Source organism: Leptopilina boulardi, unplaced genomic scaffold (assembly GCF_019393585.1).
Source record: "Leptopilina boulardi isolate dan_hultmark-lab unplaced genomic scaffold, ZJU_Lbou_2.1 LbouV2_110, whole genome shotgun sequence".
NCBI classification, from domain to species: Eukaryota; Metazoa; Arthropoda; class Insecta; order Hymenoptera; family Figitidae; genus Leptopilina; species Leptopilina boulardi.
This window is the reverse complement of record NW_026137653.1, coordinates 1,219,183-1,241,400: the sequence shown is the minus strand read 5'-3', so window position 1 is coordinate 1,241,400 and position 22,218 is coordinate 1,219,183. Positions and strand designations below refer to the sequence as shown.

At 26.7% G+C, this 22,218-nt stretch overlaps 2 protein-coding genes across 6 annotated transcripts in view; one reads left to right on the top strand and one right to left on the bottom strand.

Moving 5' to 3' along the window:
* Nucleotides 1-1,616: 1,616 nt before the first annotated feature.
* Nucleotides 1,617-3,613, top strand: LOC127277236 (cytochrome P450 6k1-like). 2 transcript variants are annotated; one of them, XM_051298181.1, is made up of 5 exons: nt 1,617-2,235; nt 2,312-2,680; nt 2,745-2,929; nt 2,996-3,284; nt 3,353-3,613. In XM_051298181.1, the coding sequence occupies exons 1-5, from the start codon at nt 1,719-1,721 to the stop codon at nt 3,529-3,531; spliced, it is 1,539 nt and encodes a 512-aa protein (XP_051154138.1). In that variant the 5' UTR covers nt 1,617-1,718; the 3' UTR covers nt 3,532-3,613. The 2 variants fall into 2 exon arrangements, with proteins under 2 accessions (XP_051154138.1, XP_051154129.1); XM_051298172.1 differs by having other exon boundaries at nt 2,306-2,680.
* The window catches only part of LOC127277220 (uncharacterized), a 95,752-nt gene continuing 77,135 nt past the window's right edge, over nt 3,602-22,218 (bottom strand). For all 4 annotated transcript variants that reach the window (XM_051298138.1, XM_051298129.1, XM_051298148.1 and 1 more), the window contains 5 exons: nt 21,912-22,026; nt 12,437-12,674; nt 11,816-12,202; nt 11,268-11,519; nt 3,602-9,723 (listed from right to left, as the gene is read on the bottom strand). In XM_051298138.1, coding sequence (XP_051154095.1) covers nt 7,963-9,723; nt 11,268-11,519; nt 11,816-12,202; nt 12,437-12,674; nt 21,912-22,026 — 2,753 coding nt within the window. In that variant the 3' untranslated portion in view covers nt 3,602-7,962. The remainder of the gene's footprint in view (nt 9,724-11,267; nt 11,520-11,815; nt 12,203-12,436; nt 12,675-21,911; nt 22,027-22,218) is intronic.

Genomic DNA, 22,218 nt, shown 5'->3' with positions numbered 1-22,218 from the left:
TTTAGGAGGTTATGAGAAGGAAACATATGATTCAGTTATATTATACTGGGTAAATGTTACCCTTTTTACATTATACTGGACATGAGTGGTGTGTCCAGCATTGTTCTTCTAATTTATGCATCCCATGCACGTACATCATGATGTCGACTGTGCTAAAATCTTCCCGCGAACTAATTGAATTATTACCAAATTTCAAATTCTAAAATAAGAATAGTAGATTGATTCCCACAGAAAATTTAAAAAAAAAAAAAAGTATCATTGTTTCAAGAAAATCATTTACTTGTCCGTACACTGCAAAAAAGAATTTATTTTGATTCAAATACTCGATTACTTGAGTATTATCAAATAAATAATATTTACTTGGACCAAATAATTTTTATTTGAATTAAATAAATTGTATTTGAACCAATAATTTTTGTATTTAAAACAAATACCATCTCAAATAATCACAGAAAATTATAAGCTGCAACGCTTATTATTTTAATCCAATTTTGCTTATTTTAATATCAAAATGGATTAAAATAAGCAAAATTGGATTAAAATAATAAGTGTTGCAGCTTATTTTAATGACTTTTCATTTTCTGTGATGATTATTTGATAGAAATAAATATTTATTTGATAATAGTCAAGTAATCGAGTATTTGAATCAAATATTTTTTTTTTTCAGTATAATTAACTAATTTTCTTAATTCAAGAAAATGTTCTTGAATGAAAAAACTATTGAATCAAATACAAACAAGTGGGTTTTCTTGATTCAATACTATTTTTCCAGATACATAATTTTTTAATAATAGATTCCGTTTAAAAAATAACATTTTTATAAAATGGGAAAAAATTTAAGAAAACTTTTTTGAAAATAAATTTGATAGTGCGCCATCTAGGTACTTACATTCAAAATACCTTATCCAGTCTGTTGGGTAAAGTCTCATTTTTACTTACCTTTAGTAAGTATAAAATATTTAAAATAAAGTAAATCCGTTTTATCAGCTTTATATAATTTAGAAAATTTCTATGCACGAAAGTTGACAATAAATAAATTTTTTTTATCGAATTTAAATAGAAAAAAATTTTTGTTATTCCGGAATAGGAAATACGTGAGAAATTCTTTTTTTTGTACAACTATGGTATATTTATCAATACAAATGAGATTTTAATACCTATAATATTGTATATAGACTTTGTATAGCATTTTCATACACAATTATATTGATAAATGCTATTTTATGTTCGTGTTTGAATTTCTTTCTAGGAATCATATCGTAGACAATAATTGTCAGTCTTGAAAAGCTAACAGTTTTAGACTAGCTTTTTTTCACATATATGCATGTTAAATAATATACTGCTGTGAATTTTCTCTTAAAAAGATATATCGTGCCTCAAAATGTCACGAATAGTAATTTCAAATATATGACTGTACGTTAAATCACGTTATTATTTCCCTTAGAATCATTTTCTCATTAAAAAATGAGTCTCAAATGTATAGTGAATGCTAAATTGTTATTAAAAAAAAAAATTTGCCCGTCATGTATCATAGGTATAATTTTCTTTTTAAACAGTACTAATTATATGATTAACTTTTTCTTCATTTCAATAAATACTCCAGTAAATGTATTTAAGAATTCAGTTTTCCATTAGAACTTTAAAAGAATTAATAATTCTCATCAAAAAATAACAATTGATTTTTGAAATATAATAGTAAACAAAAAAAAAAAAAAAAAATGTCGACTGTAACAAATTTTTTAATTCTTCTAATAGTGACAATTCTTTCTGTAATAACTGCGGCATATATTTATATGACCCGAAAATTTAAACACTGGAAGAAAAAAGGAATTATGGAAATAAAACCCACGGCATTTGTTGGAAATATGGGTGATTGTTTAATGATGAAAACATCACCTGGATTATTATTTAAACAAGTTTATAATGAGGGTAAAGGACTTCCTTATGTTGGAATGTATATATTTGATAAACCAACATTACTTTTACGCGATCCGGAAATTATCAAACGTGTTTTGATAAAGGATTTCAATTATTTTAGTGATAGATTCTCGCGAGCAAGTGAAAGTGATAAAATTGGAAATTCAAATCTTTTTATGATAAAAAATCCCGATTGGAAAACAGTTCGTGCAAAATTAACACCAATTTTTACATCAGGAAGATTGAAGAAAATGTTTATATTAATGGAGGAAGTTGGCAAGGATCTTGATGTGTATTTAGCATCAGAAATACCTGAAGGTGAAAAAAAATTTCTCTTGAAAAAAATACAAGGAAAATAAATTAGGAAATTTAATTGATATTTTTATAGGAACAGTTGGTACATTGGAAATGAAAGAAGTTTGCGCTAAATTTACAACCGATATGATTGGTACAACGGCTTATGGATTAAAAGTAAATTCATTAAATAATCCTGATGCGGAATTTCGAAAATGTGGAAGACAAATTTTTACATACAATATTCGACGTTCCATTGAATTTACAACAATATTTTTTATGCCCGAATTAGTTGAAACACTTGGATTTCAAGTATTTTCAAAAGAAAGTACAATTTTCTTAAGAAATGCATTTTGGGATACAATAAATGAGAGAATTAAATCTGGAATAAAAAGAAATGATCTTATTGATCTTCTCATTGAATTAAAACAAAGTTATGAAAATGATCCGGAACAAAATAATGGATATAGTAAGTTTTAGATTATTTCTTTTTAAACAAATTTAAAAAAAAAATTTTTTAACAAAATTTGCAGAATTTGATGGTGACAATTTAGTATCGCAAGCTGCAATTTTTTTCACCGGCGGATTTGAAACATCATCAACAACAATGTCATTCACATTATACGAATTGGCTTTACATACTGAAATACAGAAAAAATTAAGATTAGAAATTGATGAAGCTTTAAAAGCCAATGGAGGGAAAATAACATACGACATGGTATGGTGAATTGTTTATTAAATCTAAAAAAAATAAAATTTCTAAATCTTTATTTTTTTTTCAAAGGTAATGACTTTACCATATTTGGATATGGTAATATCTGAGACTTTGAGATTTTATCCAATACTTCCATTTTTGGATAGAGTGGCTCTACAGGATTATAAAATTCCTGAAACAAATTTAATTGTTGAAAAAGGAACTCCAATTATAATTCCTATGCTTGGTCTTCATCAGGATTCACAATATTTTTCTCATCCAGAAATTTATGATCCTGAAAGATTTTCTGAACAAAATAAAAAATCTTTAACTCCTTGCGTCTATATTCCATTTGGAGAAGGACCACACATATGCATTGGTATATTTAATTTTCTTGAAATTTATGCTATATGTAAGGAATTGAAATTAAAAAAATAATAATTTCAGGTCAACGTCTTGGTTTATTGCAATCTAAATTAGGAATTATTCATATTATTTCAAAATATGAAATTTCAATAAATAAAAAAACTCCAGTTCCAATAGAATTGGATCCAAAGGCATTCTTAACATCAGCAATTGGTGGTCTTCATCTTAATTTAAAAAAAATTACCACCGCTGCTGGTTAAATTTACAAATATGTATATAATTAATTTAATATTCATATAGATATTTGGTAGAAAATAATAATATAAACAATTTGTTGACGTATACGTTTATTATTTCATTTACAAAAAACTACTTGATCGTGGCTGTTTTCATGATACGGTTGACTCTATTGTTCAGATTTAGAATCTTAAACCTAGTTTTTCTATAATATATTATTATATTATATACGACACCTTAGAATCAAACGGAATGAACGGAATCAACGGTAGGTATCTTTTTTGCAATGTCGTTCAGTGCTGACAAATTATTTTGATTTATTTAAAATCTTTTAAATATTAAAAATAATTAAAATACATTTTTTTCAAAAAAAAGGCATGTAAATTGCTTTTAAATTAAAAAAAATGCTTTTATATGAAAAATATCATCAGTAAATTAGATCCTTTGTTTTAATTTGATTATAATTGTATTTTATATTAAAATGCAATTTGTAAATAAAATTTGAAGGCTGAAAATTATTTTCATTTTTCTTTTAAATAAAGACACTATTGGCAACACTGAACAATTATGTTACAACATATGTATAATAACGATAACACTCGCCAGCGAGTGTAGAAATTTTTTTTTTTTTTTAATTCTTTCATACACATCAGGTAAAACCAGTTTTGTATATTATGCACATAATTACGATTCTTCATTTAAGAGTTCGAGTCAATATTCTTATATTCTAATAACGACTTAACGTACGAGAGGCGCGAGTTCAAAAAATGGAAACGAAGATGAAAATCAAGATATTACTCCGTACTCCGTATATTATATTCGGTTACTGTACAGATAATATAGTTCACAATGATTTTAAACTATTTTTTTTTTTTTTTTTTTTTTTTTTTTTTTTTTTTTTTTTTTTTTTTTTAATTGACCGACATTTAACAATAATCAACGAATAGTCCATTTTATGACATCAAAGCATTTTTCAATGTGTGTCTCAATAATTTATATATTTGGCCCATTTAATTTAACTATAAACACGACATTTAGGCCAAATCTTTGCTCCCCGAAAATCGTTTAAAAAAAAAAAACAGTCAAATAAATATTAATAATTAAAAAAAAAAAAAAATACAGGCACAAGTATAGTTTGTAACGTTTATCATCGAAACTCTATTGTTATATTTTTTTTCCAAGATCTAAAAGAGTTTGCCGAGCGAAACGACAATAAATTAATTAATTTTATTTGAAAAATTCCTTTTTTTTTACCTAATTTGTCACTTGAAGAAAAAAAAAAACAAAACAAAATGCCCAAAACGAATTGGGATGACAATAATAACATATAAGACTAGAGTGTATAAAAATATAAACATCTAAGATAAAAATGAAAGCATAATATTGCATACTAGAACATAATATAAAACGATGTCAATATGGAAGCAAATTGGTACGAACGATCAAAAAAAAAAAAATTCATCTAGAATCTGATTAAAAATTAAAAGAAAAAAAAATGAAATAAGTACAATAAACAGTAAAATGACTAATTTTCATTATAATTTATAGAAAAAGTATGGTCCCCCAACTTATTTGATATCTGATTGCTCTCACAGATTATGTAAAATATAATAGGGTCACTTGGGGTAAATGGGGACAAGAGGTTTTTTTTTTTTAATTTACAGTTTTAAAATTAAATTCAATGACAATATTTTAACCTCAGATCAAGAGGTTTTGAGTATTGCCAAACTTTTATCTTGACAATTGGCAGCAAGATAAAAAAAAGTTATCGCTCAATGCATAAAAACTTGAAAATCAAAGTTAAATTGTTTCAGTATTTTGTTGAGCATTTAAAAAAACAGATTTAAAAATCATTTTTTTTCTTATTCCTTATGACACCAATAACAGAAATTCACTTGAAATTTTCATTTTTATTAATTTGGTTAAAAATAACAAACTGTCCCCATTTACCCGGAGTTTTCAAATTTTTGGGGTAAATGGGGACAGCTTGTCATTATTAACCAAATTAACAAAAATTAAACTGAATTTCTGTTATGGGAGTCATAAGGAATAAGAAAAAAAATATGGTATGATTTTTAAGTCTTTTTTTCAAATGCGAGACAAAATACTGAAATAAAAAAAAATTTTCAATTGGTTCAACTATTATATATCTACTACAAATTTTTTTTTCAACTTTTTTCATCCCTTAATACAGTAATATACTTCAAACTTTTTTCTTAAAACTTTCTTAGAAACTATGCTGTCCCCATTTACCCTAAATTTTATGAAATTTTCTAAATTTTGGGGTAAATTGGAACAGTCAGTTTCATGCGTTTAAAGCATATCTAATTTTTTTTCTGCTGCATAAAATTAATCCTGGGAACGTAAATAACAAGTTAAAAAAGAAAAAAAAAACCCGCAAATATTACCTTTTAAAGGAAGAAACATAATTCGTGAAAAATAGCGATTTTGTCCCCATTTACCCCAACTGACACTAAAAGTTTTTTTAAAATTAAAAACTATTTATATATATAGAGCTCTGAAACATTTTATGATCTTCAGGAATTTTCTTTGCAGAAAAATATCAGTCATAAAAGATAATCGTTCGTCACAATTCAAAACCCATACATCTTTTATCTGCAATATATATCTCTCTCTTTTTCGAAAAAATTTTTTTTTTCGGCACCAGTCATCCTAACAGCCCTCATTTTAATATTAGAATTCTAATAAAAACGCATCGCGTCCCATATCAAGTGGACCATTATCAAAATTATAGATTATATTAATAATATAATTATTATTATTATTATTATTTTTAGTAATAATAAAAAAAAATTTTTTAATGTTCCTTTTTATGCACTGAATACAAAATTTAATTCAAATCGATTATTGGACTATTATCAAAAAGGCAAAAAAAATCTTTATCTGGAATAGCGATATGTTTTTCTAGAATAGCGAAAACTTTCCCTGTTTTAGTGAATCATATTGCTATTATAGTGAAACTTATCGCTGTCCCAGGTAAAGATTTTTTTCCCTAAATATTTATGTTTAAATAATTATTTAACAATTATAATTATTATTCAGGTTGATTAAATGGTATTTGTTTCGAATACAGAAATTATTGGTCCAAATACAAATTATTTAATTTAAATAAAAATTATTTGGTTTAAGTAATATAAATATTTATTTGGATAATAATTAATCGATTATTTGAATGAAATAATTTTTTTTTCACTGCACGCTTTAAATTTTTTGCGAAAAATTTCAAAAACATCTTCCAATTTTAAAAACGAATTTTTTGGGATAAAAAATTAATTTTCATTAATTAGTTAATTATTTGAAACAAAATTTAAAATTGTATAGAATTTGGAATTTTTTATCACAATAGATACATAAAGGAACATTTTTTGAAAATTTCATGAAAAATTTTTTTTTTTTTTTTTCAATTAAAAAGAAATTATTTTTTTGTGAAAAAAGACGATAAGTTAATGATTACAAGAAGCTAAATTACATAAATTCTAAAATGGCCTTCTCGATATAGAATGCTCGTTGCACTCAACATTGAAAATTATTACATTTTTTTTTTCTTTTTTTGGGATTTTTGGGCAGCTACTACAAATAAGCTTTTTCTAACTATATATATCTAAATTCTAATAATCGATTTGTGTGTGTTTACGCTGTAGTTTTTTTTTATATATATGTATATGAATATATTACATATACATTTATATACATACATACACATATAACGTACAACATTAATTATTATTATTCGTTCAAGCTACAAACTAGAATTTTTTTTTTTTACAATAAATAAAATATTCTACAAACTTAATCAAATTCTAGCTACTCGAGTCTAGAGTCACAGAAGTACATATCTAATAAATTCATTTCTTTTATTATTATTTTTTTTTTCCTCTTCTTCTAAATCGAAAGATAAGATTTTAATCCATCGTAAGTTCTTGGAACTAATCAGATGGAAAGTCTCTTTTTTTTTGATTATATAATTTCGTTTTTTTTTCCATAATTGAATGAAAACATATTAATATATTTAGTTTTTTTTTCTCATTTAGGTCCTGGGATATCACAGGATAGTAGAACTAGAGCTAATCTGGGATTAATATGAAGGAAAGAATATGTCGATAAGAATTCGCAAGATATTTTATATAAAGAGTATATTAAGTGATATATATATAAGATATTGAATTTTCTCATCTATAGCGCATATTTCGTATATATATATATATATATGTATAATATTCGAAAAATCCCAGAATTAAAAAAAAAATTAGAATATTTTTTGCGAATATTCGTTTAAAAATAAAAATGTTTTTTTTTAATATCAAAAAAAAGCATGAGAGAAGACGATTTTGGAAGACGTTTTGTACAATAATTATTCTTTTTTAATTAAAAAAAAAAAAAAAAAAAGAGAAATAAAAATATAAAAATGAAGACGTATTTTGAAGACTTAAAATTTATTCATTGCTAGGAGAAAGGGTGGGATGAGAAGACGTGGTTGGTTCATTGATATGCCTTTTGGGGCGAAAGCTGGCAGTTAATGAAGAGATCCATCCGCTTTGTTGTGACGGTTGATCATGAAGAGAGCCACTATTACTACTGCTTCTTGTACCGTCGATACTCATTCCTGATTTGAAGCGGGAAAACAAACCTGGTGATGATTTTTTTGTTGACGCTGGTGATGAAAATGCCGTTGGTTTTTTCACACATGTTGTTATTGATTCTTTACATAGCATTGAATCAAGACTTCCCGTATGTTGTTGTTGATCTTCAATATTTTTTTTTTCCAATAAATTTAAAATTCCAGCTTCATTTTGTTTTGTTATTTTTGATATGTCCTCCATACTCGCTGAACTTCTTCTAATTTCAACATTACCTAATTCTTGATCAACAGCACTTGAACTACCGGGATTTATTTGATCAACATGAATTTCAGGTTTTTTTGGTCTTACATCAATTTCTTTAAAATCACGAAAATTTCTATTTGTTTCTTTATTTGGACTTTGGCTTTTTATATGACCAATTTTGCCCTCTGGATTTGAGAGATTTCTTCTATGTTTTGGAATTGTTGATTCAATATTACTTGCCGGTAATATTTCCAATGATATTGATGGTCTTTTTTCCTTGGCAAAAACAGTCTTCCAACTCTTGCTCCTGCAGTCTTGATATTTTCTTGCTTTTGGAAAGGTCATTGATTTTTTATCACCAGTTGATAGATCGACTATTGTTTCCCTGCCTTCTTTAATAGCTTTGGTCAAATTACATTTTTTACAAACTACATTGCATCTCATTGTCGATGATGAACCACTGCTTAATGAATTGCTTTTATTTAAACTCTTTGTGGCGTGTTTCACTGGTTTTAAAATTGGTGGCTCCTTTGTATCAAAACTGATACTTAAACGATCGGTGAGATTTCTCAATTTTGCCATCAATGACCTTTGATTATTGGAATTTGATTTATCATCACAACGACAACAACGTATATCCTTTATCACTTCTTTATGATTTGTTCCAATATCAGAATCACCACTAATGCTGATTGAACGTTTATTTACATTATTTTTTTGTGGAAAATTTTCAGTTGTAACATTACCATTTCCTTCTGATTTTGGACTTATTGATTCAATTAGTAGTGTCTCGTCTTTTTCAAATTCTTCAAGTATACGTGAATCTTCACCTGATTTAACACTAATTGGAGAACTCATGTCACTACTTAAATTTTCACCTTTACTTCTTCTTCGATCGTGTTCTCTCATTGCTTTGGCAAATTCATGATTATGATAATCCAATGATGATTTTTCTCTACTTCCTTTTCGACTTCCCGGACAACTTTTTCTACCCACTGATGATGCTGATATTGAACCTTCAGTTGATATTTTGAATTTTAATGTCTTCTCACTGATTTCAACTTCCGTTGCTGTTTCTGGATCTGAACTTTCGAGATTGTCAGCCTCTTCGATTGTTAAATTTTCCATTCCATCTTCATCCGTTGATCTTGAGCGAGAATGAATTGTTCCACCTGATCGTTTTGAACGAACACTATGGGATGAAGTTGATTTCACAACCGAGGAGCAACTAGAATTTCCGCCGGAAGTAGCCGACGGTACGTGTTCACCAAGATCAACGACACTTTTGCGATGAAGCCGCTCGTCTTTTGCCGCTTCATTAAGACGACGGTAATACTCGAGGGCGTATCGTACCGGTGATACTATGAGATCCTGTTGGAAAAAAAATAATCATTAGATTCTGAGGAGAATTTTATTTTATAAAACTCATTTCAGTTATCTTTCAAATGCATATTTGTGTTCTTGAAAGGAAGCTGTCAACTTTTATATTGAAATAAAATTCGTTTCTTTGATATAAAGGAATTTTGAAAAATTTTCCCGCGTGGAAATATGAAACTATGGGTAAAATCATAAAAACCATGGGCGAAATCGATTGCCAAGGAAAAAACGATTAGACCCATGGTTTAAAATCTTGGCAAAAATCTTGTTTCCCATGGTACAATTTCCCATAGAAAATGTTTTTTTTTAATTTTACGGATTTTTAACCATTGATAAAATCTTGGAAAGCATGGGAAAATTAATTTTTTAATTTTACTAATTTTGGGCCTTTGCTAAAATCTTGGAAACCATAGGAAAATTAATTTTTTATTTTACAGATTTTGGATCATTGCATAAATCTTGCGAAACATGGGAAAAATTTTTTTTTTTCTTTTTTACGGATTTTGGACAATGGCTAAAAACTTGTGAACCATGGGAAAATTATTTTGTTTAATTTACGGATTTTTGACTATTGCAAAAATTATGCAAAATATGAAAAATTAATTTTAAAAATTTCCCAATGGTTCGCAAATTTTTAACCATGCTCCAAAATCCGTAAAATAGAAAAAAAAAATTCCCATGGTTCGTAAGATTTTAGCAATGGTTTAAAATCCATAAATTAAGAAAAATAATTTTCCCATGGTTCGCAAGATTTTAGCAATGGTAAAAAAACTGTAAATTTAAAAAATTAATTTTCCCATAGTTGGCAAGTTTTTAGCAATGGTCAAAAATCAATAAAATTAAAAAAAATTTTCCAAGGTTTCCAAGATTTTAGCAATGGTTTTAAAAACCGTAAATTAAAAAAAAAAATTTCCCATGGTTCGAAAGATTTTAGCAATGGTCAAAAATCCGTAAAATAGAAAAAAAATTTCCCATCGTTCGCAAGATTTTAGCAATGGTTTAAAATAAAAAAAAAAATTAAACAACTTTTTCCCATGGTTTTCAAGATTTTAGCAATGGTCCAAAATCAGTAAATTTAAAAAAAAAAAAAAAATTTCCCATGGTTCGAAAGATTTTAGCAATGGTAAAAAATCCGTAAATTAAGAAAAATAATTTTCCCATAGTTCGCAAGATTTTAGCAATGGTCCAAAATCAGTAAAATTAAAAAAAAATCATTTTTCCATGGTTCGCAAGATTTTATCAATGGTTCGAAATCAAAAAAAAAAAATTTTTTTATTTGCCATCGGTTGGCAAGATTGTAGTAATGGTCCAAAAACTGTAAATTAAAAAAAAAAAAATTTCCCATGTAAAATTGTACCATGGGAAACGGACATGAGCAATGATTTTTAAGACTTTTGCCAAGGTTTAAACCATGGGTCTAATCGTATTTACCTTGGCAATCGATTTCGCCTATGATTTTTATGATTTTACCCATAGTTCCATATCCACACGGGATTAATTTCTATAAAGTTTTTGAGTATATAATTTTTATTTTGCACCTGTAATTCGGGAAAAAGTTCACCAAGCGCTTCAAATAATGGAAGAAGAACGAATCCAATGAAACTGCATTGTGACGATGGTTTCGTTACTTTATCACGATCCATAAATGGTGTCACAGGAAGTCCCTCCAATTTTTCTGCATCACTTTGTTTAAAGAATTCCTGCAGTAGACTATCGAGCCATGGATCAGCGACTTCTATTGGTCGTGCCTCGTTGCTAATATCCGAAACTTTGATTAGAATCATTGAGAGCTAAAAAAAATGTAATTAAATTTTTATTTTCTATAATTTTTTTTTTCTGAAAGTGAAAAATAGAGAAAAAAGTAAAACTTATTCATGTGTAAGTGAATAACTTTTTACTCGGGTTGTACAGGCGCCATTGATGCAAAAAAAAAAAGAAACTTATTTCTTCAAGGAGAAACTGATCAATCTTTACTTGAATTTTCTTAGTGGAAACTAATTTTTATTTTTTCGCGAAGGTAATGGTATTTTCTCTCTCTCTCTCTCTCTCTCTCTCTCTCTTGGGAAAGTAAATGGGAGATTGTTACCAAATTGATGTGCGCTTTGTTCGTGTAATCGAATTCCGGTATGACATCGGTAAATTGCCCGAGGATCTCGTTATGCCTGGCCATGTCAGTTGCGAGGATGCACCTTATGATACCTTCCCTTACGGTCCTGTAGGTCGTTGGGTCCAAGGACGCCAGGATGTTACATTCCAGAGCTTCGAGGACGCGAAAGGCCACCGAGCAATGATGATTCTCTAGGGGCGAGATGTCGTTGTAACGCAACGCTAACTCAGTACGAGCATTTATCTGATAGATGTTATTGTAGCCAGGATGATCGAGGTCATGACAAATGCACGATACGATTAAAATCAAAACTTCAAGATGACCAATTTTCGATGGTAAATCCACAGTCCATGCAATTGCGTACATCTGCAAAAGAACAAAATTATAATAAATTATTCTTTTCTTATTCTAAAAATAAAAAATTACTTTGAGGAACATAAAAAATTTTAGAGACCGTAAAGCTTAATTGTAAAGTGAATATTATAAAAGCGGAGCCTGCTTTTTTCATATATATATATATATATATTTGAAAATGGGTAAAAGTTTCTAAAGAACTGTGGTTAAAAGACATCATAAGACTAATTTAAAAGTTGAACTTACCATCTGTGCAACGCAAAAACAATGCCTGAAGTTGTGGAAGGGTACCTCATTATAATTATTGTATACCTCATAGAGAAAATTTCTCAAAGTGGTCAACGAGATATTGAATTTTTCAAGTATTTCCAGTTCCACGAACATTGTTTGCAACATCAAAAGTAATTCTTCATCTTCCCATTGTTGTGCATCAAATGATGATGATTTCAACCATTCACGAACATTTGTTGATAGTGCAACGTCACTGCGAAAAAAACAAAAATCAATGAATTCTTCAATTTAAAAACTAAAAAATATTTGATTCAAAATAAATATTTATTTGATAATAGTCTAATCGAGTATTTAAATCAAATAAATTTTGTTTTCAGTGTATTACTTTTTATCCCCTTTTTTTTCAAAAATAAAAAACTAGTCGCTGCATATTTCTCAACATACAAAAAAAGAAAATAGTAATTTCAATTTGACGGAAATTTTCTTGGAAAATCAAGTCTATTGAAATTTTGCAAAATGTATATCACATGAATTTTCTTGGAAGTGAAGGTTTCTTTCTATAAATCTCAAACGAGATGAAAGTAAAAATGCAAAAAAAAAAAAAAAAAAAAAAAAAAAAAGTAAAACGAGCTTCATTTGAAAATTCCATCTGAACAGTTGGCTTGAGTGAACTCAATTCTAAGGTCCTTAATCTTCTAGACGGGTACTTAAATTTTAAAGGTTGAGTGTTTTTCCAAATAGAAGGAAAAAACAAAAAATCTTTCGTAAACATATTTTATTATTTATTAGATGTTTTTACGGGACGATGAGATTTCAATTTTTTATGATTCTGGAATTATTAATTATTAATAAACATTAAAATTTATTAGAGAAAGATAATATCTTTGGATAATTGGAATTTCTTTTTTTGCATAAAAATTTTAGTTTTTTTTTTTATAAATAGAATGTATATGGAATAAGTTGACTGCAGTGTTTGCAGTAAACTACAAAGTATCTCTGAAATATATATATGTAGCTTAAACTATAGAGTGGATCTTATTAGTAATAAAGTAAGAACAACTGTCATATATCTCGAAACACTGTTAAGCAACTGTTATCTAAACTGCAACATCTACAATAGCACTATTACCTCTATATATTATTTCTATGAGAACATCGTGTTGCACATGTATATATACATGCAATTGTATATATAAGCTTTCATACAAGGTAAACGTTTTAGTAGACCACAATTTAATGAACGCACTAAATAGGAATTGACAATTAGCGGTCAAGAGTTGAAATCTACCATATTTCTGAAGTATCCCTAAAATAACCGATAATAACAAACCTATTATTTAGAAAATTAGTATACCACACAGTGTTAAATAATAAATGACTACATAATATCTCGTTAATCAAGAAAAAATTATTTATTAAAACAATTTCAATAATTAAAAAAAAAAACATAAAAAATAGTTTTTTCTTTAATATCACTGTAAAAAAAGGGGAGTTGAATTTCAACTCCCTAGCGTAGGGAGTTAATACTTTGCGAATTAATTTTATGCCTAGGGAGTTAGTTTTAAGGAGTTAATTTAACTATTAACTCCCTTGTTGAGTTGATTTTTAACACGAAAAATTTTGACTCCCAACTCCTGGCGCCGTTAACTCCCTAATTTTTTTTAATTTATATTTGAAAACATCCTTTTTTTTTATCCGTGCAATCGTAAAAGTTGCCAACTTTATTCTAACGACTTATTCATAATAGCCTATTCGTCTATTCAAAAAATGAAACAAAAAATCTTTTTTCCAATTCTATGTGTGCAATAGAATAAAATTTACATCTTTTGCCATACACTTAGATGTACATTTAACTACAGTATAAAAAATATATCTTAAAAACTTTTTTGGAAAATTCATCATTATTCCACATATTTCATGAAAATAAATTTTTTTTTAAATATTTTATCTCGAAAGTATCCATAAAAATGAAAATCCCTAAAATAAAATTTTACGTTTTTGAATTTCTTTCTTCAGTTACCTTATTTCTTGTACACTAAAGAAAATTTTTTTTTTTGATTCAAATACTCGATTATTTGACTATTATCAAATAAATATTTATTTGTATCAAATAATTATTATTTGAAATGGTATTTGTTTTAAATACAAAAAATTATTGGTTCAAATACAATTTATTTAATTCAAATAAAAATTATTGACTAGCAAATAAATATATACTTGAAATAATTTTTATTTTAATTAATCTCTATTTGGACCAATAATTTCTGTATTTAAAAATGCTATTTTTAAGTGAAATAATATTAATACAAATAAATATTTATTTGATAATAGCTGAGTAACCGATTATTTGAATCAAATAAATTTTTCTTTTTTTTTTTAGTATAAAAATTTGTAAAATTAAAAAATTATGTAAATTAAAAAAAAAAAAATTCCTCTATTTAAAATTTCTCTATAAAAATCTTTTGAGTAAATAATAATTATTTCCTCATTCGGTGTTTAAAAACAGAAAAAAAAGAAATTATATAAAAATAAAACATTTATAAAATGGAAATCATACCAAAGAGCTTACGAGAGCTTATTCAAATTATACGAGTTATATTTTCCAGGCAATTTCGATTTTCACCCTCATCTACATTTCCATAAAGCATCTTTACCCTTTCAATGAAAATTTGCATAATTCTGTTGAGTCTTTTCTTCTTCAAGTATTGTAATTTCAATCAAAATCTTAACATTTCGAGATTGTAAATTATTTCACAAAGATTAAAGAAAAAAAATCTACATTTACGAGAGTCACTGTTTATTTCACTCATTATACAGGGTGTTCCAAAAGTATGGAAACTTGCAAATATCTCGAAAAGTACGAATTTTTGTAAAAAATGTTCAAGACAAAAAAATGTTCCAAACAAAAAGATGTACATCTTTGAAACCAAAAAATTGGTCCCGGAGCCCAATGTTGGGCCCTACAATGAAAAAAGTGATTTTCTTAAATGATATCACTAATTTTCAGTATCAAATTCGTAATCCCCATGAAATTCTGCGTTCAGACATGTGGTATAAGTGCCCAAAATATTGGGCCCAATCCAAGATATTGGGTCCATAATTTATCAACAAATAAATAAATTTTAAAAAATCGCATCTTGGAGGGATTTTGATATCACAGGATTAGAAATTGGAAGCTAATTTTCAAATTGGGCATAGAGCCCAATGTAAGATTCCGCCGCTCAATGTGAGGCCCACAGTAAAAAAAAATTAGTTGTCTTAAATAAAACCCATTAATTTTCAATATCCAATTCGTAATCCCCATGAATTTCTGGGTTTAGATTTGTAGTAAAAATGACAAAAATATTGGGCCCAATGTCTGGTATTAGGCCCAACAATTTTTCGTTAAATAAATAAATTTAAAAAATCGTATCTTTAGGGGTTTTTGGGATCACAGGATTGGAAATTTGAAGCTAATTTTCAAATTGTATACACAAAGCCCAATGCAAGATTTCGCGGCCCAATGTGAGGCCCACATTAAAAAAAAAAAAAAATAGTTGTTTAAATAAAACCCACTAATTTTCAGTATCTATTTCAGAATCGTTATGAAATTCTGTGTTTAAACTTGTAGTACAAAAGCCAAAAAATATTGGGCCCAATGTCTGGGATTGGGCTCGATATTTTTTGACAAATAAATAAATTTATAAAATCGCATCTTTTGAAGTTTTTGGGATCACAGGATTAGAAATTCAAAGCTACTTTTCAAATTGGGCACAGAGCCCAATGTGAGACCTACAATAAAAAAATTAGTTTCCTTCCATTTCGTAATCGTTCTGAAATTCTGGACTTAGACTTGTGGTACAAATTCCAAAAATATTGGGCCCTCACATTGGGCGGCGGAATCTTACATTGGGCTCTATGCCCAATTTGAAAATTAGCTTCAAATTTCCAATCCTGTGATCCCAAAAACCCCTAAAGATACGATTTTTTAAATTTATTTATTTGTCAAAAAATATCGAGCCCAATCCCAGACATTGGGCCCAATATTTTTTGGCTTTTGTACTACAAGTTTAAACACAGAATTTCATAACGATTCTGAAATGGATACTGAAAATTAGTGGGTTTTATTTAAACAACTATTTTTTTTTTTTAATGTGGGCCCTCACATTGGGCGGCGGAATCTTACATTGGGCTCTATGCCCAATTTGAAAATTAGCTTTCAATTTCTAATCCTGTGATCTCAAAATCCCTCCAAGATGCGATTTTTCTAAAATTTATTTATCTGTTGATAAATTTTGGACCCATTATCTTGGAATGGGCCCAATATTTTGGGCACTTATACCACATGTCTGAACGCAGAATTTCATGGGGATTATGAATTTATCACTGAAAATTAGTGGTATCATTTAAGAAAACCACTTTTTTCATTGTAGGGCCCAACATTGGGCTCCGGGACCAATTTTTTGGTTTCAAAGATGTACATCTTTGTGTTTGGAACATTTTTTTGTCTTGAACATTTTTTACAAAAATTCGTACTTTTCGAGATATTTGCAAGTTTCTATACTTTTGGAACACCCTGTATAATGAATAACACTGTATACGTTGGTATTTAAATTATTTGTATTTTTTATAAATATTGCAATTTGCGAAATGTTTTATAAAATATTGATTCTTGAATAAATACCGCGTGGTTGAATTTCACTTTGCTTTTAAAACAACATTTCATAATTAAAGCAGCTTTTATGGCTATATAACGTATTTTATTAATAAGGAAAAAAGCCTTTTAATATACCATTTACTTTTTTTTTATGAAAGTTTTTCTGAAATACTAGTCGGAAAAGTTTGAAGAATTATTTCCATATAAAAATTTATAATTTAATTGACTATTTTTTATTACATATTTTACATATATATATACATGTAAATTACATGTTTTAATCATAAAACAAGAATTTTTAATGATTGAAATTTATTTTTTATGAAAATTATTATTGAAAAAAAATTTTCTTTACATTATACATAATTGGGTGATATTTTAAATAAAGTAAAGCTTAGTGATATATGAATTTTTTTTATATATATATATAAGAGTAGCTTGAAAATGATAACAGAGGAGAGATAGCTTTTCTTGATGAGGTTTCATGGCTATTGCGCTAGAAAGGGAAAGAAAGCTTTTACTGGTAAATTGCTTGAATGCAAAATTTCCCTTGATGCTCTTATTCTAAGCTGGGATTTTGCATAGAAACATATTTGATGAGGGTCGAGATGAAAAATAAAAGTAAGAAGCAAAAGATTAGCGACATATTTAATGGCTCCCATTTACATTTAATCCACCAAGTAATGATGACGTCCCTTTAAATGGTTTTACTCTTATCAAATAAATATTTACTTGAACCGAATAATTATTAAATATTTGAATCAATAATTTCTCTATTTGTAACAAATATCATTTAATTAAATAATAATTTAATAATATAATAAATATATAATACAGTAATATAATATATAATAAATTATTAAAATTTTATTAAATAATAATTCGATACAAATATTTTATAATAAATATTTGTATTAAATTATTATTTAATTAAATAGTATTTCAATTAAATGATATTGCAAATAGAGAAATTATTGGTTCGAACATTTAAAAATTATTCGGTTCAATTAAATATTTGTTTGATAATAGTCAAATGTATTTGAAAGTCATTTTTTTCAATTTAGAATTTAAAAAATAACTTTCTTAATTAATTCTTTATCAAAAAGTAAAAAATGTTAATTTAAAATTTTTTTTAAAATAATTTTAGAGTAAAAATAGTTATTAAAATGAAAAGTGAGATTTTTTTTGCAAACGTATGTAACATGTCAATTTTCTGCTTTATGATGCTGTATTATCGAGGAGGTTTCCTCAGATTAATCGAACGTCAGTTTGTCAGTATGTGTTAATTACTCAACTCTGTTGAAATGCTAATGAGTTGGCATGCAAAGGAACTTCGAATATATCGAAGGGGCACTTCATTCATTCGAGTATAATCAATATCTGTTCAAAACTTGTCAATAACGATAGAAATTGTTGGATACTTTATGACAGTTTTTAAGAAAATACTTGATACTTTTATATATGTTTACATTTTGCATAAACCATTATTTTGAAATACTATACATTTTTTTTTTTTTTTGTTTTTTTTTTAAATTTAAAAAGAAATTTTAATGTTTTATTAAAAGAGCATATTAAATTCTCATGTATCAAATGTAGTATAAAATTAATTTGAATTTGAAACTTACTTTCTAAAACTCGTTATCGAAATCAAATTGAGACATATATCAATTTAACTTGGCGATTTGTAGGTTGAATGCAAAATTTATATATTAAAACCCAACTATTTAAACTTTCATAACATTAATGGAATATACCGCACATGAAAGATAAACCTCATTAAAATTTTACCCCATGGGATAATATTATGTTTTAGTTGATTATTTTATTTCACATTCAAAGATTTGAGATTCTATCCGCAGAGCTTTTATAGAATATATATATATATATATGAGTAAAGGCAGATAATATGAATAAAATCGCGAATTCATACAATTTGGAAATTATTTTTCAAAAATTAAAAATTTTCCAAAAAACACAAAATTGTTTTAAACAAAATTCTATTAATATCAAAAGACCTTTCAAATTATAACCACTGTCAAAAATCTAATTTTATTCGCAAAAATGTTTATAAGATTTTCTGTATAATGTTTTGGACATTTTTTTTTTTTTTTTTTTTTTTTGCAAATGCATTAGAAATTGGCATTGATCCAAAATAAAAGGTAAATTGAAAAAAAGCAAATTTTGAATAACCAAAATTTTCCATATTATAATTTAAAGATGAAAGGATTTTTTTAATTTGCCTTTTTTTTTGCTGAGGGAAAAAGACACGTTTCGAGAAATCTAGAAATGAAGAAGAAGAAGAAGAAAAATAAAAATAACAAATACTTTATAAATTCGTCCAGATGGACAGACGTTTCCGTCTCTTTAATAATTCATGACACACAGCTTCGAATACTGGCTCTATATAAAGTAAGATAGTATTATGCTTTTCGTGTAGTGATCTAGTTTTCCGCTTCATCTTCTCAAACAAAAATGTTTATTTATACAAATATATATATATATATATATTATATACTTATGCATATATTGCCTAATCTTCAAAAATAAAAACGAGAACATTCTTTAAAAAACCAATTTTTTATCGAAATAATAAACTAATTTATTTTTTATCTAAAAAATAATAATAAATTTAATAATAATAAAATTATTATTATTTATTTAATAATTTTTTTTAATTATTGATTCGAATACAGCTTATTTGGTTCAAATAAAAATTATTGAACTCGAATACAGTTTATTTGATTCAAATAGAAAAATTATTTAGTTTTAAAAAATTATTTAGTTCAAATAAATAATTTTATAATAGCCAAATAATCAATTATTTAAATGAAATAAATTTTTTTTATTGTAGAAATTAATTTGATTTAAAAAAATATATATATTTGAATATTTATTTTAACAATAATTGGAGCAAATAATTTTTTTTTATTGTATTAGAATATTGAAATAGAAAATTTAGAAATTAACTTGTGAATAGACTTTTTTTTAAAAAAAAGTTAATTAGATGGACTTGTAATTACATGTTAGACATGAAAGCTACTTTCATTCTATTATTCTCCCTAGAGAATAGAAGACAGAGGTCGAATAATAATTCACCCTTTAGCCCATGGTCAATATTGCGACACGCAACAGAAACTTTTTCAAATATTTAATATATATATATATATATATATATATATATATATATAGGAGAACGTAACGAATTTAAGAGATCTTTTTTAACTAAAAGTAAATATTATTAAATTCTTTCCTGAGTTAAAGAAAACTTTTTTTTCTTCTATTTATTACATTTCAAAAATAATTATTAAAATTTCAGAATATAATATATTACTCTTTTTTTTTGTTTTATTCATTTGTTATTTAAACTATAAATATTTCAAAAGTTTTTAAATTAAATTTAGTTTTTTTTTATGAATTCAAAAAAAATTAGGTATTTGAAATATTTTAGAATGATGTTTTGGAAAATTTTATCAAGACACGACTTGCAAAATTTTGTTCGTGAAATTACCAGATGATAACAATATTAAACAGGAAACAGCGAGACAAGCTCTTAATAAATGTGATTATCATGAAACCTTATTCACCCTAACTCCTCCATTATAGTGGTTGTTAATAAATTATCCCCCGCATAATAACCAAACGCGCATCAAATCCATTATGTAAAATTATTAACTTAACATTTATGGTATTATCATGAAAACAATAGTTTTTGTTTAACATTTTTTTTTAGGTTTTTTTTTTTTTTTTATTTAATTTTGTATTTTGATTCTGTTATTTCTTTGTATGTGGATAAATAATTCTAATTTTTAAAAAAATAGCATAAAAATAAATGAGATAATTTTGCTTTTATATTTTAATTATTTACTAAAGGATTTATATAGAGGTGTCAATATTTAAACAGGCTTGACTTAAATGGTGACCTAACGTGCTTTTGAGAGAGATTCGTGGCTTGAAGAAGGTAAGCTCATCTTCAATATTAAACGACGAAACTGCAAGGCAATTTTGCGGCGTGACAACAATAATTTAATCGGCTTCTCTCTCTCTCTCTCTCTCTCTCTCTCTCTCTCTCTCTCTCTCTCTCTCTCTCTCTCTCTCTCTCTCTCTCTCTCTCTCTCTCTCTCTCTCTCTCTCTCTCTCTCTCTCTCTCTCTCTCTCTCTCTCTCTCTCTCTCTCTCTCTCTCTCTCTCTCTCTCTCTCTCTCTCTCTCTCTCTCTCTCTCTCTCTCTCTCTCTCTCTCTCTCTCTCTCTCTCTCTCTCTCTCTCTCTCTCTCTCTCTCTCTCTCTCTCTCTCTCAGCTTTATAAATCATTTTCGCTCTTCATTTATTGTAAAAGAGAAAAAAAGTATATATCTTTTTCACAAAAAAAAAGAAACTTTGCAGAAATACAATATTTCTTGCATTTCTTCTTTTTTTCATTCTCTTTTTCTCATTCTTTGAATGAAAATATCCCAATTTGAATGTGATATTTATCAGAAAAAATAAAGCACTTTTTTTTATAATGTAACTTTTTTTTATATACTCCCAAATTTTCTATTTTTTAAATCATATTTTTTCAAACAATTTTTCTACTAGAAATTTTAATTCACGAAAAATTTGTTTTCTTTTCATATCAAAATAAATCGATTGTGACCTATATATAAAAATTCCATTTCAATTAATAGATAAAAATTCAAATTTTCCTTTTTTTCCCAAAAATTGGAAATTTTTTATTACCACCAGTAAAATGTTTTATTGTTTGTAAAAATTAATTTCTATTTTTAAATAAAACAAAAAATTTTGCGATTTTTTTTTTTTTTTTTTAGGATTCTAAAAACATGTAGCGACTGAAATATGAAATAGTATCGTACCACTCACCACATGTTGAAGAATTTTTCTCGTACTTTACGTTTCACGCTATCACTTTTACGTCGGTATTGCAATCTGCGACATGCTTCCGATGAAATGGGTTCCGGAAGTTGCTTGTGGAAGCCTGCGAACAAAAAGGAGATTGAAAAATCGTTTGATAATAATAATGTAAGAAAAGTGCAATGGAAACGATTTTTTTTCTTTCTTGATTCAAAAAAAAAAAAAAAAAAATCAAAAATTTCGATACCTTTCTTTTTATTATGAAAAAGAAGCGCGCAATTAAATTCATCATCAGTAAAATCATATCTAATTTAAA

What these genes read in the sequence shown, in the direction of transcription:
- LOC127277236 (XM_051298172.1), top strand. Translation starts at nt 1,719, where the DNA reads ATGTCGACTGTAACAAATTTTTTAATTCTTCTAATAGTGACAATTCTT. An exon ending in GGAACAAAATAATGGATATA is followed by an intron (nt 2,681 to 2,744) that starts GTAAGTTTTAGA and finishes CAAAATTTGCAG; the next exon opens with AATTTGATGGTGACAATTTA. An exon ending in GGAAAATAACATACGACATG is followed by an intron (nt 2,930 to 2,995) that starts GTATGGTGAATT and finishes TTTTTTTCAAAG; the next exon opens with GTAATGACTTTACCATATTT.